General features: G+C 33.1%; 8 protein-coding genes across 8 annotated transcripts; 6 read left to right on the top strand and 2 right to left on the bottom strand.

Moving 5' to 3' along the window:
- The first annotated feature begins 277 nt into the window (after positions 1-277).
- Positions 278-2,184, top strand: LOC135793700 (uncharacterized). The gene is made up of 5 exons (XM_065304767.1): positions 278-298; positions 358-500; positions 563-1,083; positions 1,147-1,576; positions 1,640-2,184. The coding sequence occupies exons 1-5, from the start codon at positions 295-297 to the stop codon at positions 2,150-2,152; spliced, it is 1,611 nt and encodes a 536-aa protein (XP_065160839.1). The 5' UTR covers positions 278-294; the 3' UTR covers positions 2,153-2,184.
- Positions 2,185-2,349: 165 nt separating this feature from the next.
- LOC135794313 (uncharacterized) lies at positions 2,350-4,434 on the top strand. Its single transcript, XM_065305544.1, has 6 exons — positions 2,350-2,374; positions 2,430-2,565; positions 2,621-3,132; positions 3,182-3,344; positions 3,408-3,668; positions 3,732-4,434. The coding sequence occupies exons 2-6, from the start codon at positions 2,518-2,520 to the stop codon at positions 4,239-4,241; spliced, it is 1,494 nt and encodes a 497-aa protein (XP_065161616.1). The 5' UTR covers positions 2,350-2,374; positions 2,430-2,517; the 3' UTR covers positions 4,242-4,434.
- Positions 4,435-5,334: 900 nt separating this feature from the next.
- Positions 5,335-6,393, top strand: LOC135794314 (luciferin 4-monooxygenase-like). The gene is made up of 3 exons (XM_065305545.1): positions 5,335-5,459; positions 5,516-5,776; positions 5,826-6,393. The coding sequence occupies exons 1-3, from the start codon at positions 5,433-5,435 to the stop codon at positions 6,333-6,335; spliced, it is 798 nt and encodes a 265-aa protein (XP_065161617.1). The 5' UTR covers positions 5,335-5,432; the 3' UTR covers positions 6,336-6,393.
- Positions 6,394-7,067: 674 nt separating this feature from the next.
- On the top strand, positions 7,068-9,009 carry LOC135794187 (luciferin 4-monooxygenase-like). Its single transcript, XM_065305369.1, has 2 exons — positions 7,068-7,165; positions 7,221-9,009. The coding sequence occupies exons 1-2, from the start codon at positions 7,159-7,161 to the stop codon at positions 8,813-8,815; spliced, it is 1,602 nt and encodes a 533-aa protein (XP_065161441.1). The 5' UTR covers positions 7,068-7,158; the 3' UTR covers positions 8,816-9,009.
- A 143-nt stretch (positions 9,010-9,152) lies between these two features.
- Positions 9,153-11,208, top strand: LOC135794623 (luciferin 4-monooxygenase-like). Its single transcript, XM_065305958.1, has 4 exons — positions 9,153-9,338; positions 9,391-9,524; positions 9,578-10,267; positions 10,333-11,208. Exons 1-4 carry the CDS (start codon positions 9,332-9,334, stop codon positions 11,107-11,109), a joined length of 1,608 nt encoding a protein of 535 aa, XP_065162030.1. The 5' UTR covers positions 9,153-9,331; the 3' UTR covers positions 11,110-11,208.
- Positions 11,209-11,919: 711 nt separating this feature from the next.
- On the top strand, positions 11,920-13,470 carry LOC135794622 (uncharacterized; the record flags this gene model as incomplete). The annotated part of the gene is made up of 2 exons (XM_065305957.1): positions 11,920-12,615; positions 12,671-13,470. Coding segments are annotated over 2 exons (1,473 nt in total), but the record flags the coding sequence as incomplete, so codon positions are not given.
- LOC135793539 (leucine--tRNA ligase, mitochondrial-like) lies at positions 13,447-16,490 on the bottom strand. The gene is given in 8 exon segments (XM_065304538.1): positions 13,447-14,192; positions 14,257-14,448; positions 14,498-14,671; positions 14,735-15,544; positions 15,547-15,573; positions 15,576-15,999; positions 16,050-16,277; positions 16,339-16,490. Coding segments are annotated over 8 exon segments (2,670 nt in total). The 5' UTR covers positions 16,441-16,490; the 3' UTR covers positions 13,447-13,479.
- Positions 16,491-16,563: 73 nt separating this feature from the next.
- On the bottom strand, positions 16,564-17,681 carry LOC135793541 (protein lin-7 homolog C-like). Its single transcript, XM_065304541.1, has 3 exons — positions 17,522-17,681; positions 17,049-17,449; positions 16,564-16,931 (listed from the first exon to the last, which is right to left on the bottom strand). Exons 1-3 carry the CDS (start codon positions 17,556-17,558, stop codon positions 16,776-16,778), a joined length of 594 nt encoding a protein of 197 aa, XP_065160613.1. The 5' UTR covers positions 17,559-17,681; the 3' UTR covers positions 16,564-16,775.
- Positions 17,682-17,834: the final 153 nt, after the last annotated feature.

Genomic DNA, 17,834 nt, shown 5'->3' with positions numbered 1-17,834 from the left:
ACCTCAAGGAGGCCCCAGAATGAATTATGAATGAAATGATATGAATCAAAGTTTGATGTTATTACAACTATACGCTTTAAATGTTATTATTTATCTATTAATGTTGTTATTATTTGACTACTTGAAATTTGAAACTTGCGAAACACACTTTCCGGTGATTATCTGTATTAACTTCCGAGAAATTGAGGCAGCAAAGGAAATAAACACTCTATAAAGATGATTCACTATCATATATAAACGTATTGTACCCCAATCTGTTAGTTTATTCCTGTTTTTACCTCTGGCATTATCAAAATGGGTCAATATATATATTCAACGCAAAATTTCATATTAAATCTAAAATATTTTGTTATTTAGATAAATTCCAATATAATGAGCAAACTCACGAACTTTTCGTCAAGAGGGAAACCGAGTACCAGCCGTACCCAGGAGGTCTCGGCAAATATTACCATGATCGTCTCATTCAAATTTCCACAGAAGATGAAACCAGTATTGCACAGGTTACCTAATTATTAGCAATTGTTAATTTTAACTATTTACTAATTATAATAGCAAATTATAGATTGATGCTGCAACAGGCACAACACAAACTTTCAAAGAACTTCTGGATGCATCAAAAAAACTAGCGCAATACATGCGTTCAGTTGGAATAAAACCAGGAGACAACATTGCAATGTGTTCATACAATCACATAAACAGTGAAGTTGTAATTGTTGCTGCATTATTTGTTGGTGCAGTCATGTCCTCAACTGATCCAATGCTATCACTGGAAGATTCAAAACATTTATTAAACATGGTCAAACCAAAATTGCTTTTTGTTTCTGATGGTTCTGAAGAGCTAATTGAAGCTTGCGTTGATGCAATTGAATTAAAAGCAAAGATTATATCAGTTTCTTTAAATTCTCACAATGAATATGATACTATCGAAGAGATATTGGAAAAAACAACAATTGAAGAAGATTTTGAACCGTTTCTCGTTGATGATTTGAATACAGTTTGCTCAATTCTCTTTAGCAGTGGAACTACAGGACTTCCAAAAGGGATTTGTTTGACTCACAACTATATATTCTCATCACTATCAATGTAGATATTAATATCTAATATCTTCATAAATGTTCATTTTGATTTATTTATCATTATTTATAGATATCCAACAGTCATACTCAACTGGGTAATATTGAATTATGCCACCTTCTATTGGGTTTCATGCGTATTTAACTTGCAAATGTCAATTCAAATGGGTTGTGCACGATTATTAGTCAGACAATTTAAAAAGGAGACTCACTGGTCCATTTGTTCAAAATATAATGTAGCCTACACGTTTTTATCCAATACGATCTTCATGGAAGCAGCTAAATATCTCCCAGATCTATCTGAACTACCTAGTTTGAAGCAGGTTGTTGTTGGAGGTGGATTAGTCCCTGAAAAATACTTAACCACTTATTATGAAAAGTTTCCAAGTATTTACGTAGGATATGTGTACGCTTTGACAGAGAGTGGTCTTGTGGCAAGTTATCAGGCCGGAGATAAATTTGGTTCAAATGGTAAACCAGTTCCAAACAATCTAACTATAAAGGTAAAACATATTCTACAATTTAAACAATTAAAACCGTAATGCATTCAATTCGTAATTATATAGATTGTTGATCCAAATACCGAAGAAAATCTCCCTTTGACTCAAACCGGCGAGATTCGTGTGAAGCAAGCACACCAAATGGCAGGTTATTTCAAGATGGACTCCAAGGACGCATGGGACGCACAAGGATTTCTAAAAACTGGCGATTTGGGATACTTAGATAATGATTACAATCTTTTCATTGTGGATCGTATTAAAGAAATGTTCAAGTATCGCAGTTGGCATATCGTGCCAGCGAAGATTGAGAATGTGCTTAGTTCTCATCCGGATGTACTTTACGCTATCGTCATTGGCAAACCTACATATAACGAGGATGAAAATCACGCGATGGCCATCGTTTGTCTGCATGAGAAAGCACATGCTAGCGCCGCAGAGTTGGAAGCTTTTGTTAATCAGCGAATGGATAATTTAAATCAAATCCGTGCTGGTGTCAAAATCATTGACAGGCACGAAATTGAGTTTACGCCTACAGGGAAAATTAACCGAAGATCTTTAAAAAGTAAATTTATTTCTTAAGTTTGCTTGTTTGTTGTTATGAGATTATTTATGTTATATGTATGTACATGCAATGGAAAAATAAATAACTCAAGTTACTTTTCCACCTAGAAACAAATTATTTTATAACCTGATTTATGATTTAATCTAGCATGGAGATTATTTATCAAGACAAACATAATAAAAAGGCTAGCAGACATAATTTACGCATAGTCATAGTCATACTCGTCTCTAAAATGGAAGGTTTGTTTGATACTAAGCATAATTATTATCCAAAACTTACATAATTTCATTTCAGCCAAATTTGTTTTTGACAATGCAAAAAAAAAGAACTCTCTTCAGGGGGAGAAAATCGATCAAGCCCCATTGGAGGACTGGGAAGATACATGTTTGATCATATAAAGAAACATGCAGAAAGTGACTCAATTGCACAGGTTATTAAAATCACTATTTAAAACTATCTCAATCATTTCCATATATTATTATTAGATCGAAGGAGAAACTGGGATGCAAGAAACATATCAAGTTTTCTTCTCAAAATGTGTAAAACTTGCTCTGTTCATGAGGGATCAAGGCCTTCAACCAGGCGACATCATCTCAATGTGTTCCCAAAACACAATGAATAATTCCGCTGTGTTTATTGCTTCCTTATTCACTGGTTTGGTTACTGCTTCGACTGATCCACTAATTTCTGTAGAAGATACAAAATATCTATTGGATATGGTCAAACCAAAAATGATTTTTGTTTGTGAGAACTCTACAGATTTAATTACGAAAGCACTCGGAGAAAATAACACAAGAATAATCGCTTTGTACAAACATAAATCTTTAATAGATTTGCCAGGAATTTTTGAATTATATAATGATGATGATATTAAATCTTTTGTACCGGTTCATATTGATAACACGAGAATAACCGCTTGCATTATGTTCAGCAGTGGTACAACCGGATTACCGAAAGGGACTTGTTTGAGTCATGACCATCTATATGCTGACATGGCGTAAGAATAACGATTAAAATTTGATATTTTGCACAAAATATTATTTCAGTGCTCCGCTTGCTTCAAATGGTTCAATATTATGTGGATTCACTACCTTGTATTGGTATTCCGGAGTATATTTCAGCCTAACTACATTCTCCAAAGGAATGATAAAACTCAATTACAGGCAATTTTCAGCGGAAAATATTTGGAATGATCTTAATAAGCACAAAGTATGCACTAATATATTAACAAACAAAGCGAGTCACTTGGTGTACCTAATATTCATTTTCAAGGTTAACATTCTTTATATGTCGTATGCTCATACTATGGACAGTGTACAACATTTGAAAATACCAATGCCGCACTTGAAATGCCTGCTGATAGTCGGTGGTATGATCGCTGTCAAGTACCACAAGGAATTTAAAACTAAACTTCCTCACTTGTTGGTTGGGGGAGGTTATGGTATGACAGAAATAGGTTATGTTACGAAAAATGATGGAAGTTGCTCACCGGAGAGTGTTGGGTTGCTTGCCGCTAAAAACCTCATTTTAAGAGTATATTTACCACAAAAATCATAAAATTATGTTAATATTATAAACAAATTTTAAATTTATTAGGTTGTTGATCCAGATTTAGAAACTCCTCTGGATCTTAACACCGTCGGAGAAATTCGTGTCAAAAGTAAAAATCAAATGAACGGATACTACAATCAAGACTCCAAAGATTGTTGGGATGCTGATGGTTTTTTCAAAACCGGAGATCTTGGATATTTAGATGATAAATATCAAGTCTATATTGTGGATCGTATTAAGGAAATGTTTAAATATCGCAGTTGGCACGTGTTACCGGCTAAAATCGAAAAAGTTTTGAGAGAACATCCAGCTGTTTTGCATGGAATCGTTATTGGTGTACCAACAAAAGATCATGAAAATCATGCTATGGGTTTCGTAGTATTGAGAGATGGATTTTCTGTATCAAGTGAAGAATTGGTCAAATTCGTCAATAATAAAGTGGATGACATTCATCAACTTCGTGCTGGAGTTAAGTTTATCACTGAAAATGAGATTCCATTCACTGTTACCGGTAAAATAAGTCGTCTTAAATTGAAAAAAATGTACTCTGAATAATATTTCAATTAAAATATACCTAATTGGTATTTAGTATTGGCGAATGTTATCTTAAACTTTTATCTCTCATTAGTATTTTGCTAAGTTTTAGTAAAAAATAATACCAAAACTTGTTTGCTTCAAAAATATTTGCACATGTACTTAATCTAAATATTTTGTACAAATATTCTAATGATATACTAGCTAATTATTATGTTTTTCTTCTTTGCAACCAAAAAAGACATTTGTTAACTAATTTTTAAATATCTCGTCACACTCATTGCAATTCACTCATTCTTGTTGTTTCATTGTTGAAACAAAGTTTTGTATACTATTATGCCTGTTTTTTCGAAATGCGTTTACAATGAGAAAACTAAAGAACTTAACTCCGGAGGTGCACCTTTTCCATGCCCTGTTGGAGGTGTTGGAAAAGGAATATTTGATAAAATGAAGAAATACGGTGATGATGACTTAATCGCACAGGTAAATACAAATGTAACGCATAAACATACAAAAATATGTTAATCAAAGCTTATTAAAGATTGATGGAGAAACTGGCGAAGAAGAATCATACAAAGCATTCCTGAATAAATGCATTAAACTTGCATTATACATGAAACAACAAGGCATTCAAAACGGCGATATTATTTCAATTTGTTCCGACAATACAATGAACAATTCCGCCGTGTTTTTAGCTTCACTTTTCATTGGTGCAATCAATGCTTCAACAGATCCCAGATTCTCGGTGATTGAAGCAAAATATCTTTTAGGAGTAGTCGAACCAAGAATGATTTTTGCTTCTGAAGACACAATAAACCTCATAAAAGGAGCTGTAGAAGGCGAAAACTACAAATGCAAATTAATAGCTCTTTATAAAGACGACACCTTGGAAAATATTCCGGAAATATTAAACCAATTCACTGATAAGGAAACGGAAATATATGAACCTATTTTTGTTAATGATACATCGTCAACCGCATGTATGATGTTTAGTAGTGGTACTACCGGTTTGCATAAAGCAGCACGCATTAGTCATGATGCACTCTGTGCTGATTTTGATGCAATCTTTCATAACAGTTTACCGTATATTATTCCGCAAATGAGAATAACTGGATATGCTACACTCTTCAGCCTTTGTGGGTATATTTTACTCTAGCTCCGTTTTTCTGTGGTCATATTAAAGTTAATATACAGGAATACCAGCCAGAAACTATGTGGGACCTTATAGACAAACTTAAAGTACAAATATTTTTTTACTAATTAAATTTTACTGCTAATTGCATATTTGGTTTAAGGTCAACTTGATATATTTACCATATTCACAAGCAATGGATTCACTACCGCATTTAACGCATTCATTACCACATTTAAAGTGTCTAGGAATAATTTCTGGACAAATTGCAGCTATATATTATAAAGAATATAAAGACAAACTTCCTAATACACATATTGTTTATGGATATGGAATGACAGAGATTGGATTCGCCACAGTTCAATATGGAGACTGCGCGGTTGAATCATCAGGCAAACCAGTACCTAAAGATGTCATTTTCAAAGTAAGTAACTAAAACTAATTTCTCATAAATAATAAACACATTTTTAAAGATTGTTGATCCTGATACGGAAACTGCTTTAGACTTAAACACAGTCGGAGAAATTCGTATAAAAAACAAAACAGCTATGTGTGGATATTATAAAAACACCACAATAGATGTCTGGGATAACCAAGGTTTTCTCAAAACAGGAGATCTTGGATACTTTAATGAAAAGTATGAACTCTTTATTGTGGATCGGATCAAAGAAATGTTTCGATTCAATGGTAGGCATACAATTCCTGCAAGAATCGAGAGGATCCTACGAGAACATCATGCTGTACTTCACGCTACAATCATTGGAATACCAATAAATGACAATGATCATCATGCAATGGGAATTGTGGTACTTAGGGATGGTTATTCAGTATCTGCTGATGAACTAATCAATTTGGTCAATGATAGAATGGATGTTATGCATCAGATTCGCGCGGGGATTCAATTTCTCGCTGATAATGAGATTCCTTACACTGTCACCGGGAAGATTGATAGACGTAAATTGAAGCAGATGTATTCAAATTGATTATGTTGATCTTTTTAATACTTGATACAATATATGAACTGAAATATTTGATAGAGAATTGTCCGTAGATTAAGATTCTGCGATTCGTTCCTTTTATCTGTTTTAGCTTACGAGATATTCGCAATTGTAAAAATCGTCAAAATTTGAAAATTTCAATTTTAGCACATTTGGTCACATTTTCGCCCTTTTACCCTACGATGTTTGATTATTTTATGTTTTAATCTTAAAGAGAATTTTCCAATCTTTCATAATCTGCAATTCGTTGGATTCTAGTGCTTTTAGTTCAGAAGATATTCACTATCAAAAATCATCGAAAAAAATTATTAAAAAATCTTCAAAATCTGAAAAACTACAATTTCTCTATTCTCTCTCTGGCATGGTATAGCCAAACAAATACGTTTGTCTCTTTTTAGTGTCGTTTCATTAATTTTGAAATCACAACGATTCTAAGAAGTTTACACTTCAAAAAGTTTTATTCGTTTTTCATATAATTTAATGTTGTGTTTTCCAAAAGTAAATCACCAGATACAATACTGGAAATATTTCCTTGTTAAAATTAACGTATCTATATATACATTCAGGAAATACTTATGACGTATTTAACTACCTGAATTCTCGAAAATTATTTCCCATGCGGCTACCTAATACTTGATATAAGCATTCTTGAACATATTTAAGGCATATTGGCAAAGATAAGAGAACATATTTCACCTATCGCTTTACAAGAATGTAAAACAAGAATTTGCAATTATAAATACCCTTATCAATATATTTCCTAACGAGTTAACGCAAAATTGCATTCAAAACTGCTTCAGCTTTCATCATGCAAGGTAACTATCAATTTTTGATAAATTATCACTAATTAATTATACATATTTTTCCTAGACTCCGAAAAATATGTTTATAATCATGAGACTAAAGAGCTCTTCACTGGAGGAACGGCTTATACTTGCCCAGCTGGAGGTTTGGGAAAAGCAATGTTCGAAAATATGAAAAAACATGCGAAAGCAGGAATTATTGCACAAGTTGAAAGAGAAACAGGCATAGAAGAATCCTTCAAAAAGCTTCTAAGCAAATGTATCAAAATTGCTATATTCATGAAAGAGCAGGACATTCAACCTGGCGATGTCATTTCAATGTGTTCCGAAAACACGTTGAACAATTCAGCTGTATTATTCGCTTCAATTTTTATTGGTTCTATTATTGCTTCAACTGATCCAGATATTGCTGTTGAAGATACAAAACATTTATTAGACATGGTTGAACCAAAATTAATTTTTGTTTGTGAGAAATCAACAGATTTGATTAGAAATGCAACAAAAAATTGTTCCTACAAAACAAAAATAGTACCATTATATGGTGAATCAATTTGTTTTGATATGTACACGGAAGAAGACGAAGAAAAGTTTCATCCGGTTCATATTGAAGATACAAATTCAACAGCGCTGATTTTATTCAGTAGTGGATCGTCTGGATTACCGAAAGGTATTTGCTTGAGTCATAATTCAATCGTTGCAGATTTTGCGGTGAATGATACACAGATGACCAGGCTAGGCATGACTAAATTTGCCATTTTTACAACACTTTATTGGATATCAGGAGTTTCTATAACACTTTCAGCTGGGTACTTTGGTGTAACTAAAGTAGTCTTTAGAAAATTTATACCTAACCAAGTCTGGGATGATTTAGATAAACTAAAAGTGAATATATTCATCATTTCCTATTCCAATGGAATGCAATGCATACCATACTTGAAGCATATAATGCCGGATTTAAAAGCGGTGGTTATAGTTGGTGGACCAATACCAACTTTGCAATACAACGAATTTAAAAGGAAACTACCAAACACAGCATTATTTGTTGGTTATGGATTGACGGAAACGAATAGTATTGCCTACAATGACGGAAGTCATTCACCAGAATCCGCATATTTACCGATTAATAGAAATATTGTTATTAAGATTGTTGATCCGGAAAGTGGGACAGCGTTGGATTTAAACCAGACAGGTGAAGTTCGCGTTAAAGGAAAATATTTAATGAATGGATATTATAAGAAAGACACTGCGAATGGCTTTGATGAGCATGGTTTCTTTAAAACTGGTGATCTGGGATATCTAGATGGTAATTATCGGTTGTTTATAGTTGATCGCATCAAGGAAATGTTTAAATATCGTGCATGGCGTGTGATTCCTGCTAAAATCGAAAAAGTTCTACGTCAACATCCTGCCGTTCTTCACGCGGTTGTTCTCGGAATACCACATGAAGAAGATGATAATCATGCTGTGGGTATAGTTGTACTCAAAGAAAAGGTTTCCATTGCTGAGAATGAATTAATGAAATTTGTCAATGATAAGATGGATAATCTTCATCAGCTGCGTGGTGGAATTAAATTGATTCTAGAAGAGCAGATTCCATTTACGCCGACTGGAAAACTTAACAGATTGAAATTGAAGCAGAATTATCTAAATTCGGCCTTGTAGTTTGTAATTTATTGACAATGCGAGTAATGAGCAATATCAGTGACCTTTTAAACATAATTATTATTTACTTATTGGAGTTTTTATTTACTTAAATTCATTCAACTTTGATTATTGTATTTGTTCACTTATAATCTGTAAAACTGTTTAACTAATGATCTTTCCTTATCACCCAATAAACAATGCTTTACTTTGTATCTTGCACTGCTATATATATAATGTAATTAAATTGTAATAATTACAATTTGTAACTATCATGACGAGCATGATAAGCATGACTCGACAAAAACTAAATAAATATATAAATCTTACAATTAGAAGGATTATAAGTTATTCGAGAGATGTTAAGGTTTACATTGTGCTACATTTTCTTTTTCTTTGAATATATTCACTATATATAATTAGTTTAACTTGTAAACAGCTTCAAATGATAATATTCAGTATAAGTGCACAAACAGTAAGATTTTAAAAACAGTTTTTTCATCGCAACTGAACAAGAAATACAGTAATTTAGTCAATATGGAAGGTATGTCAGATTTTAAGTACTTGAAATTATTATTTATTGTAATTATTTATAGAAAAATACGTATTTAATCCCGTTACTAAAGAACTAAAGACTGGTGGAGATATTGATCCGTGTTTACCAGGCGGTATTGGAAAATTACTCTTTGAAAAACTTGAAATGTTTGCTCAAAGAGGTAGAACAGCACAGGTAAATCAAATTTGTGTACTTTTACTCCCAATTTCTTATAAATTAATTTTTAGATCATAGCAGAAACAGGCTATGAAGATTCATTCACTGATTTCTTCATGAGATGCAAAAAGTTGGCAATTTATATGCAAGATATCGGAATTCAACAAGGAGATATTATCTCTTCTTGTTCTCCAAACAATCTAAACAGTTCTATTCCTTTTATCAGCGGTTTATTTATTGGTGCAATCACTGCATCTACTGATCCTATTTTATCATCAGAAGATACAACTTATCTGTTAAACATGACAGAACCAAAATTGATTTTTGTTTCTGAAGAATGCATTGATCTCATAAAAAATACGAAGTATTATGAAGCCAACAGCAACTGTAAACTGATCGTATTACAGAAGCACGACAAATATGATAATATACCGGATATTTTGGACAGATATACTAATGAAGAAGCAAAATATTTTGAACCTGTATTTATTGAAGATACAACTAGAACTGCTTGTATTTTATTCAGCAGTGGGACTACAGGTTTACCGAAAGGCACCTGTTTGAATCATAACTATTTAAATGCCAATGTATTTACCAATAAATACATCGATTTGTTTGATAGCAAAGAGCATCAAAACACAATTTTGAGTTTTACGACACTTTATTGGATTTCGGCGGTTATGATTAATCTAAGTGTGTGTTACTACGGATTGAAAAAGTTGAGTTGTAGTAAATTTGACGCCAAAACTCTTTGGGCGCTTGTGAAAAGTACAAAGTAAGTTTTTCTTACATATAATTAATTTATATATTAAAACTATATTTTTAGGTGAATAAATTGCTTATGTCTTATTATCATTGCATTGAAGGACTTGAAACTTTAAAAACTCCTCAACTGTCACTCGACCATTTAATGATAATGGGAGGACAAATCTCGCCAGCGAAACAGGATCAATACGGTGAAATGTTACCAAATGCTCAGATTGTTAACGCATACGGAATGACTGAAACAGGAAGTGTATCAGTAAACTATGATTACAAAAATCGTTCATCTGGAAAACCTATGCATAAAAATCAAACTATCAAAATTGTCGATGCGGAAACTGAACAACCTTTAGATTTAAACAGGGTCGGCGAGATAAGAGTCAAACACAAGTTTCAAATGAATGGATATTACAAGAAAAACTCTGCTGATTGTTGGGATGAAGATGGTTTCTTCAAAACTGGTGATGTTGGTTATTTAACGGATGAATATGAGCTGTTTGTTGTTGATAGAATAAAGGAAATCAAATACCGCAGTTGGCATGTTTTACCGGCGAAAATCGAGCGCCACCTTGTTAAACATGCATGTGTACAGCACTGCGTTGTTATTGGTGTTCCTAATGAAGAAGACGACAATCATGCAATGGCAATTGTTGTTTTAAAGGATAACTTCACTGTTAGCAGTGAGGAATTGCTCAAATATGCCAACGACGAAATGGATAGCATTCACCAAATACGGGCTGGAGTGCGAATTGTTGCAAAACATGTTATTCCGTACACTATCACTGGGAAAATTAACCGACGTTTGTTAAAAACACAAATTCTAAGTGGCAAATGCAATTGATGTATATATGTCAACACAAAACATTAGTATAAGTGAAGTATTTTAAATGTAACTTTGTTGCATTGTAATATTTCACAAATAAACTGAAAATACCAGAAATTTGAATAACAAGGTCATGTTATGTGATTTTTTCCCTTGAGTGAATTTATATTTGTTAAAAACACAAATATTACCTAATAAATATTAATAACAGTAACTGCGTTATGTGCAAATACGAAAATAATTATCGGCTAATCGCAACACTTGTAAAACCGAATTGTTTCCTAGTAAACAATTTACCTAGGTAATATGAATATCTATGAACACTTAACGTAAAATTAGAATGCAAAACCAATCAAGTAATTAAATTACAACAAATTTTGTCGTTTGGACTTACCTAATACGTTAGTTATGACAAATAATTAAATACAACTCAATAAAATATGAAAGCGTTATATATTCTTTCAAAAACGCCGGCGTAAAAATTACATAATTAGTTTTAAAACACTAGTCTAACAAGAAACATAATAGAAATGTCAGGTACAAGTATATTTTTTAAACTTTATCTTCAGCAGAAAATGCAAAAAATTTTATTTAATGCATAATTTTCCTATCACTTTTAGATATGTATGTGTTTGATCCATTTAGTAAAGAACTCAAAACTGGAGGAGATGTTAATCCATGTTTGCCAGGCGGTTTTGGAAAAATGTTATTTGAAAAGATGCGCAAATATGCTGAAATTGGTCTAACTGCACATGTATGCATTTAACTTTAATGTTTATTATTTATAACTTTAATAACAAATCTAAATAAATAAACTTTTAGATTAATGTAGAAACAGGATATGAGGATTCATTCATTGACTTCTTTAATAGATGCAGGAAACTTGCAATCTACCTGCAAGATACCGGAATTCAACCAGGAGATATTATATCTTCTTGTTCTTCAAATAATTTAAACAGTGCTGTGCCTTTCATTAGCAGTTTATTTATTGGAGCAATTTGTGCATCTACTGATCCTGTTTTATCACCTGAGGTTACCACGCATCTTTTAAATATAACAGAACCCAAATTAATCTTTGTTTCTGAAGATTGTATTGATCTAATTGAAGAGAGCAACTACAGAGCAGACAATGACTATAAATTAATCACGTTGCAAGAAAGTAAAAAGTATGAAAATTTACCAAACATTTTAAAACGATATTCTGATGAAGATGCTAAGCAATTTGAACTTGTGTTTGTTGAAGATACAAGTAGCACTGCTTGCATTGTATTCAGCAGTGGTACAACAGGTTTTCCAAAAGGGTCTTGTCTAAACCACAATTATTTAAGCTCAAATGTTATCACCAAACAATTCATTGAACTATCTGATAGCAATAAACATCAAGATACGGTTTTGAGTTTTACAACACTTTACTGGATTTCTGGTGTTGTAATCAGTCTGGCAAGTTATTACTATGGGTTCAAAAGATTGACTTGTTGCAAATTTGATCCTGAAACAATTTGGGGTTTAGTCGGCAAGTACAATGTAAGTTTTAGTAGATATTGTAAGTGACTTTAAAATTGTATAGCATACATTTTAGGTAAAAATATTACCAATGTCATATTATCATTGCATAGAAGCTCTGGACACTTTAAAAGTTCCTCAACCCAATCTTAATCATCTAGTTATATTAGGAGGACCAATATCACAAACAAAACAAAAACAATATGCAGATATGCTGCCAAATGCTTACATTATCAACTCGTATAGTATGACTGAGATTGGAAGTGTCTCAATAAACACAGATTACAGAGTTCCATCATCTGGAAAGCCGGTTCATAACGGTCAAACTATAAAGATTGTTAATCCCGAAACAGAACAACCTTTGGACTTAAACAAAACCGGTGAAATTAGAGTCAAGCACAAGTTTCAAATGAATGGATACTACAAGAAAAACTCAACTGGCTGTTGGGATACTGATGGTTTCTTTAAGACCGGAGACATTGGTTACTTATCAAATGAATTCGACCTGTTTGTAGTTGATCGAAACAAGGAAATGTTCAAATATCGCAGTTGGCATGTAATTCCAAAGAACATTGAACACCATATTCTAAAACACACATGTGTAACAGAATGCGTTGTTATTGGCGTTCCAGTAGAACATGACGATAATCATGCTATGGCAATAGTTGTTTTGAAGCATAACAGCCACGTTAACAGTGAGGAATTATTAAAATATGCGAACAACCATCTCGATGATATTCATCAAATTCGCGCTGGAATAAAGTTTGTCACAAAGGACGCAATACCGTATACTACCACTGGAAAAATCAACAGGCTTCTGTTAAAAACACAAATATTAAATGGTAGATCATAATCAATAAATATAAGTATATTAACTTTATCACTTTAATTATGAACAGCAGTAGAGTTGTCAACATCATCTGCATTGGCCTTTGGCGGTGGATCGCTTGTCACTATATTTACAACTCCTTCGTAGCCTTTGTGTATGACAAAATTAACATCTATAACTGTTCGTGTGGCTAATACTTCCCGCACTTTAGCCTGCTTCATGGCTAGCTCTATAGCAACATCTTTCGGTAAAACTTCCAAATCTTTCCGTGGCATTTTCAAAACAGCATTTTCAGTCCCATTTACCTGGCATACCAAGTCTAGATTATAGTCGTAGTCAATATCTGGCCATCTCTGTTCCAACACACCTTTATCCCACTGAATTTCTTCATTGGTTGTCAATCTATTCGGAGCCGAAACAAAACCAGACCATAACTCAGATGCAAAATGCGGCGCCATAGGTGCTAACAAAATAATTTGGCATGCTAAAGCCCTTTCAAATTGTAAACTACGCGCAAAAACTGTTGCAGGCGCTCTTCTTATACTGTTCGTCAAACCTTGCAGCTTTGAAATGGCTACGCTTATTTGCTGCGAATCGCAATAATTAAATGTTGCGCCCTTCACGTAATAATTTCGCGAATCAAACATGTAGTCCTCGTTCGCTTGAAACTCGTCCTGCTTAGTTATTTCTGGCATTTCCTTTCGATGATGTATGAAATCTTTAATTGTTAGCCAGAGCCTTCTTTGCCAGTTGATTACACCTGGGAAAGCTAATCAAACATTTTTTTTTTAAATAAATTAATCTGTTTGGGAATTTAATCTGTTAATATTTACTGTTGCTGTTCCAATTCCGATGTGAAGTTGGAGCTACATCGGCCAATATTAGTAATCTGGTTGTGTCCACTCCATATTCATTAAACATATCAGTTGGGTCGGTTCCGTTGTACTTACTTTTACTCATTTTCTCCCATTGCATTACAACAGGCTCACCTGTTTCTTTGCAGGTTGCTTTGTTTTTCTTAACATCTGCAACTTTTTAAATAAATAACCCCATCATTGGTACAAGAAAACTTACTTATAACATTAACTTTATTCGGCGATAGATATTTTCCAGTTCCTTTGACTCTGTAACTCCTCCCCATAACCATTCCTTGTACCAAGAGGCGTTTAAATGGTTCTCGTTCTTGTAACATTCCCAAGGAATGCAAGAAATGACTTATAAAACGCGCATAATACAAATGTAAAACCGCTGAAACCAACATTTTCTTAACACATACTCAAAACACAAAATATGATCTAAAACTATTCTCACCATGTTCTTTTCCGCCAATATATAAATCAACCGGCGCCATTTTCTTACCCTTTTCGACGTCAAACATTTCATTATTACAATCTCTATTTAAATATCGTAAGTAATACCAACTACTATCTACAAAAGTGTCCATTGTATCTGATTCCCGTTCAGCTTGCTGTCCACACTTAGGACAATCCACTTTTTTCCACTCTTCATTCGAGGCCAAAACTGATCCGACTCCCAACACCTCATTGCATTCTGGTAATATAACAGGCAACTGTTCTTTTGGAACAGGTACAGCCCCACATGATTTACAGTGAATTATTGGTATTGGCGTACCCCAATATCTTTGACGAGAAATTAACCAATCGCGTAACTTTGAACTCGTGTAATAACCACCTGCATTAAGTTCTGTTAACTTTTTAATTATATCTTCTTTAGATTTGAATTTTAAATCAATTGTATCATTGTTATATGTTATATTATGTTGATTGCAAAATAATTGATCTTTTTCATTCACAAGTGGCATTCCTAAATGACAATCGGTTCCTTCAGCAAATTCCAACTCATTGGTAACGTAAATTTGTAATTCTTCGTTTGTAATCGGATTTATCGCGACTGAATTTAATACTTGTGTATTTTCATTGAACTTTTTTAAAGGTTTTGACTTTTCAGCTATTAAATTGTTGCTTGATACTGCTATAAATTTAACAGTTTCCAAATGCTCTACTTTGTCAGTCCATAAAGTTAGTAATTCATTAGTTGTTTCTTGTCCATTTGATTTTTTCACTTTAAAATCAACAGCAATCCCATTGCAATCACCTATCAATGTTTCTGTAGCTTAATAATGTCTCTCAATCTTGTAAAATTGAATCATTGAGGCCATCCTGTAAAGCTTTAGCAAATTTAGTTGTTTTAATAAACCATTGCCTCAACAGTTTCTTTTCCACTTTGATGCCTGAACGCCATGAGCACCCATTTTCATCCACTTGTTCATCAGCTAAAACTGTACAATCAACTGAATCCCAATTAACAAGTGCTTCCTTTTGATATGCTAGACCAGCATGAAACAATTTAAGGAATAGATCCTGTGTCCATTTATAATATCTTGGATCACAAGTGGCTAACTCTCTATCCCACTCAAAACTACAGCCTAAATGTTTTAACTGATCCTTCATGTGCTTTATATTGTTGACTGTCCATGTAGCTGGAGATGTTTGGTTTGCAATTGCTGCATTTTCAGCTGGGAGGCCAAATGCATCCCAACCAATTGGATGAATTACCTTATAGGAAACAATATTATAAACATAACTATAAAATTAAAACAACATACATTTCTTCCATTCATTCTTTGATATCTTGCAATGGAATCACTGATTGTGTAGACTCGAACATGACCCATGTGCAAGTGTCCTGATGGATAAGGAAACATTGACAGCACATAATATTTCTCTTTTGTATCATTACAGGCTTCATTGTATTTAATACTTGGATCAGTGGCTAATTTCTTTGACCAGTGCTCTTCTATTTTGTGTTTTATATCAGTATTTAAGTCTTGATCCTGATTACAAACACAAATCATTGAATAATTACTTAAAACTAAGTTTTAAATTGTATATTACCCATAAATTTAAACTCGTGAGTGATCTATATCTTGAAAGTGAGTATATTTGTTTGTTTCTTAGCAGAGGAAGGAAGTTTATTGATGTTCTTATGAAAAACATTTTGTGGAGTTTTAAAGATTTGCTAGAAAAGTAAGGTTATGTACATTCATGCAGTCAGGATTTAAAATATTGATAGCAAATGGAATAGAGAATAATTTTCTTCATAAAGAAATACAATAAGTATTAATGAGTAACTAGAGCTTTAATATGAATATTTTGATACTATTACACATATATTCATGGAATACTAAACAATTTTTGAATATAAATATAAAAGCCACAAAAGATCTTCAACTTCTATCCAAATACTATTTCATAATCATAAATAAATGCTTTACTTATATTTCTTTGCACAAATAATCTATTTTTTAAGAATTAAAGTTAAATATTTAAGCCTAATTGTAGTTGTTTCGCCTGCGGGCGCGTTGTTTATCAAAACGCAATTCCATTTCCTCCAGAACTTTTGGTGTGTAACGAACTACCAATTTTACTGATCCGTGGGCTTGCTTCAGTAGTTCCACAGCTTTTTCGTGGTTTTCACCTTCTACAGACTAAAGAGATACAAATATATAGAATTAATCAATATATTGATTATCAACTAAACTAAGTCAGGAAAAATGAATATAAATTTAATTCTATTAAATTAAATAGGTCAAATTAATACTTACAACACCATTAACACTCAACAGTTGATCTCCTCTCTTTAATCCCCCATGTCTATCAGCAACACCCCTAGGGATAATCCTTGATATATAAATTGGGGAGTTTTGTTCCTTGCCACCCATTACATTAAACCCTAAACCTTCTTCAGTTTTAGGTAGTTCTACCACTCTTGGATGAGCATGACCCTCACTGGCTGCAAAAGCAGCCACAGTGGCTTTGGCAGTGGCTGAGGCTCTCACATCTTGTGAACCCTGAATATCAACAGTCTCATACACATGTTCATACACTTCTCTCACTGCATTGAGGAAGTCTGATTGCAGGACTTTCTGCAAAGCGGCGAGTTTGGTCGCTGGCACCTCGCCGTTTTTCTGGAGTTTTTCTAGTAACTCCACAGATCTTTTAATGTCTGCAAGGTATCAAAACAACAAAATTAGGACGCATATTGTATAGAATAAGAATTAGAAGATAAAAGTATTACCTCTAGAAAGTGTTAAAGGTTCAGCGACTTGGGCCATTTTTAGTTGATTGCAAGATCTTGGATATTCTGAATTTATTCTATATTTTGTTTGTTTTCTCTACCACCCACATAAAATAATCGATGCCCGTTTGTTTTCTGTCAGACAAGTGTGTACGTTGTGCGCATGCGCATTCTAGCAATGTTTACTGGAAGGATTTACAGGGCGTAAATAATACGGAAACGAGTTAAAAATTGATGAAAATGTTTCAAAACTATATAATTATACTTTTACTGCAATTATCTAAGTACACACAGTTTTGATTGAATTATTTAA

Source organism: Atheta coriaria, unplaced genomic scaffold (assembly GCF_025399875.1).
Source record: "Atheta coriaria isolate IRGN ID8LTWV9N9 unplaced genomic scaffold, Caltech_Dcor_3.1 hic_scaffold_6_pilon, whole genome shotgun sequence".
NCBI classification, from domain to species: Eukaryota; Metazoa; Arthropoda; class Insecta; order Coleoptera; family Staphylinidae; genus Dalotia; species Dalotia coriaria.
This window is presented reverse-complemented; position numbering and strand designations above follow the sequence as displayed.

Coding starts and splice junctions, on each gene's coding strand:
- LOC135793700 (XM_065304767.1), top strand. Junction 501..562: donor ATGAAACCAGTATTGCACAG/GTTACCTAATTA, acceptor AGCAAATTATAG/ATTGATGCTGCAACAGGCAC. Junction 1,084..1,146: donor ATATTCTCATCACTATCAAT/GTAGATATTAAT, acceptor CATTATTTATAG/ATATCCAACAGTCATACTCA.
- LOC135794313 (XM_065305544.1), top strand. CDS start 2,518: ATGTTTGATCATATAAAGAAACATGCAGAAAGTGACTCAATTGCACAG. Junction 3,345..3,407: donor ATGATCTTAATAAGCACAAA/GTATGCACTAAT, acceptor TTCATTTTCAAG/GTTAACATTCTTTATATGTC. Junction 3,669..3,731: donor CTAAAAACCTCATTTTAAGA/GTATATTTACCA, acceptor TAAATTTATTAG/GTTGTTGATCCAGATTTAGA.
- LOC135794314 (XM_065305545.1), top strand. CDS start 5,433: ATGTGGGACCTTATAGACAAACTTAAA. Junction 5,460..5,515: donor ACCTTATAGACAAACTTAAA/GTACAAATATTT, acceptor ATTTGGTTTAAG/GTCAACTTGATATATTTACC. Junction 5,777..5,825: donor CTAAAGATGTCATTTTCAAA/GTAAGTAACTAA, acceptor ACATTTTTAAAG/ATTGTTGATCCTGATACGGA.
- LOC135794623 (XM_065305958.1), top strand. Junction 9,525..9,577: donor AAAGAGGTAGAACAGCACAG/GTAAATCAAATT, acceptor ATTAATTTTTAG/ATCATAGCAGAAACAGGCTA. Junction 10,268..10,332: donor CCAAAACTCTTTGGGCGCTT/GTGAAAAGTACA, acceptor CTATATTTTTAG/GTGAATAAATTGCTTATGTC.
- LOC135793541 (XM_065304541.1), bottom strand. CDS start 17,558: ATGGCCCAAGTCGCTGAACCTTTAACACTTTCTAGAG. Junction 17,450..17,521: donor ACCTTTAACACTTTCTAGAG/GTAATACTTTTA, acceptor GATACCTTGCAG/ACATTAAAAGATCTGTGGAG. Junction 16,932..17,048: donor TGTTGAGTGTTAATGGTGTT/GTAAGTATTAAT, acceptor GTATCTCTTTAG/TCTGTAGAAGGTGAAAACCA.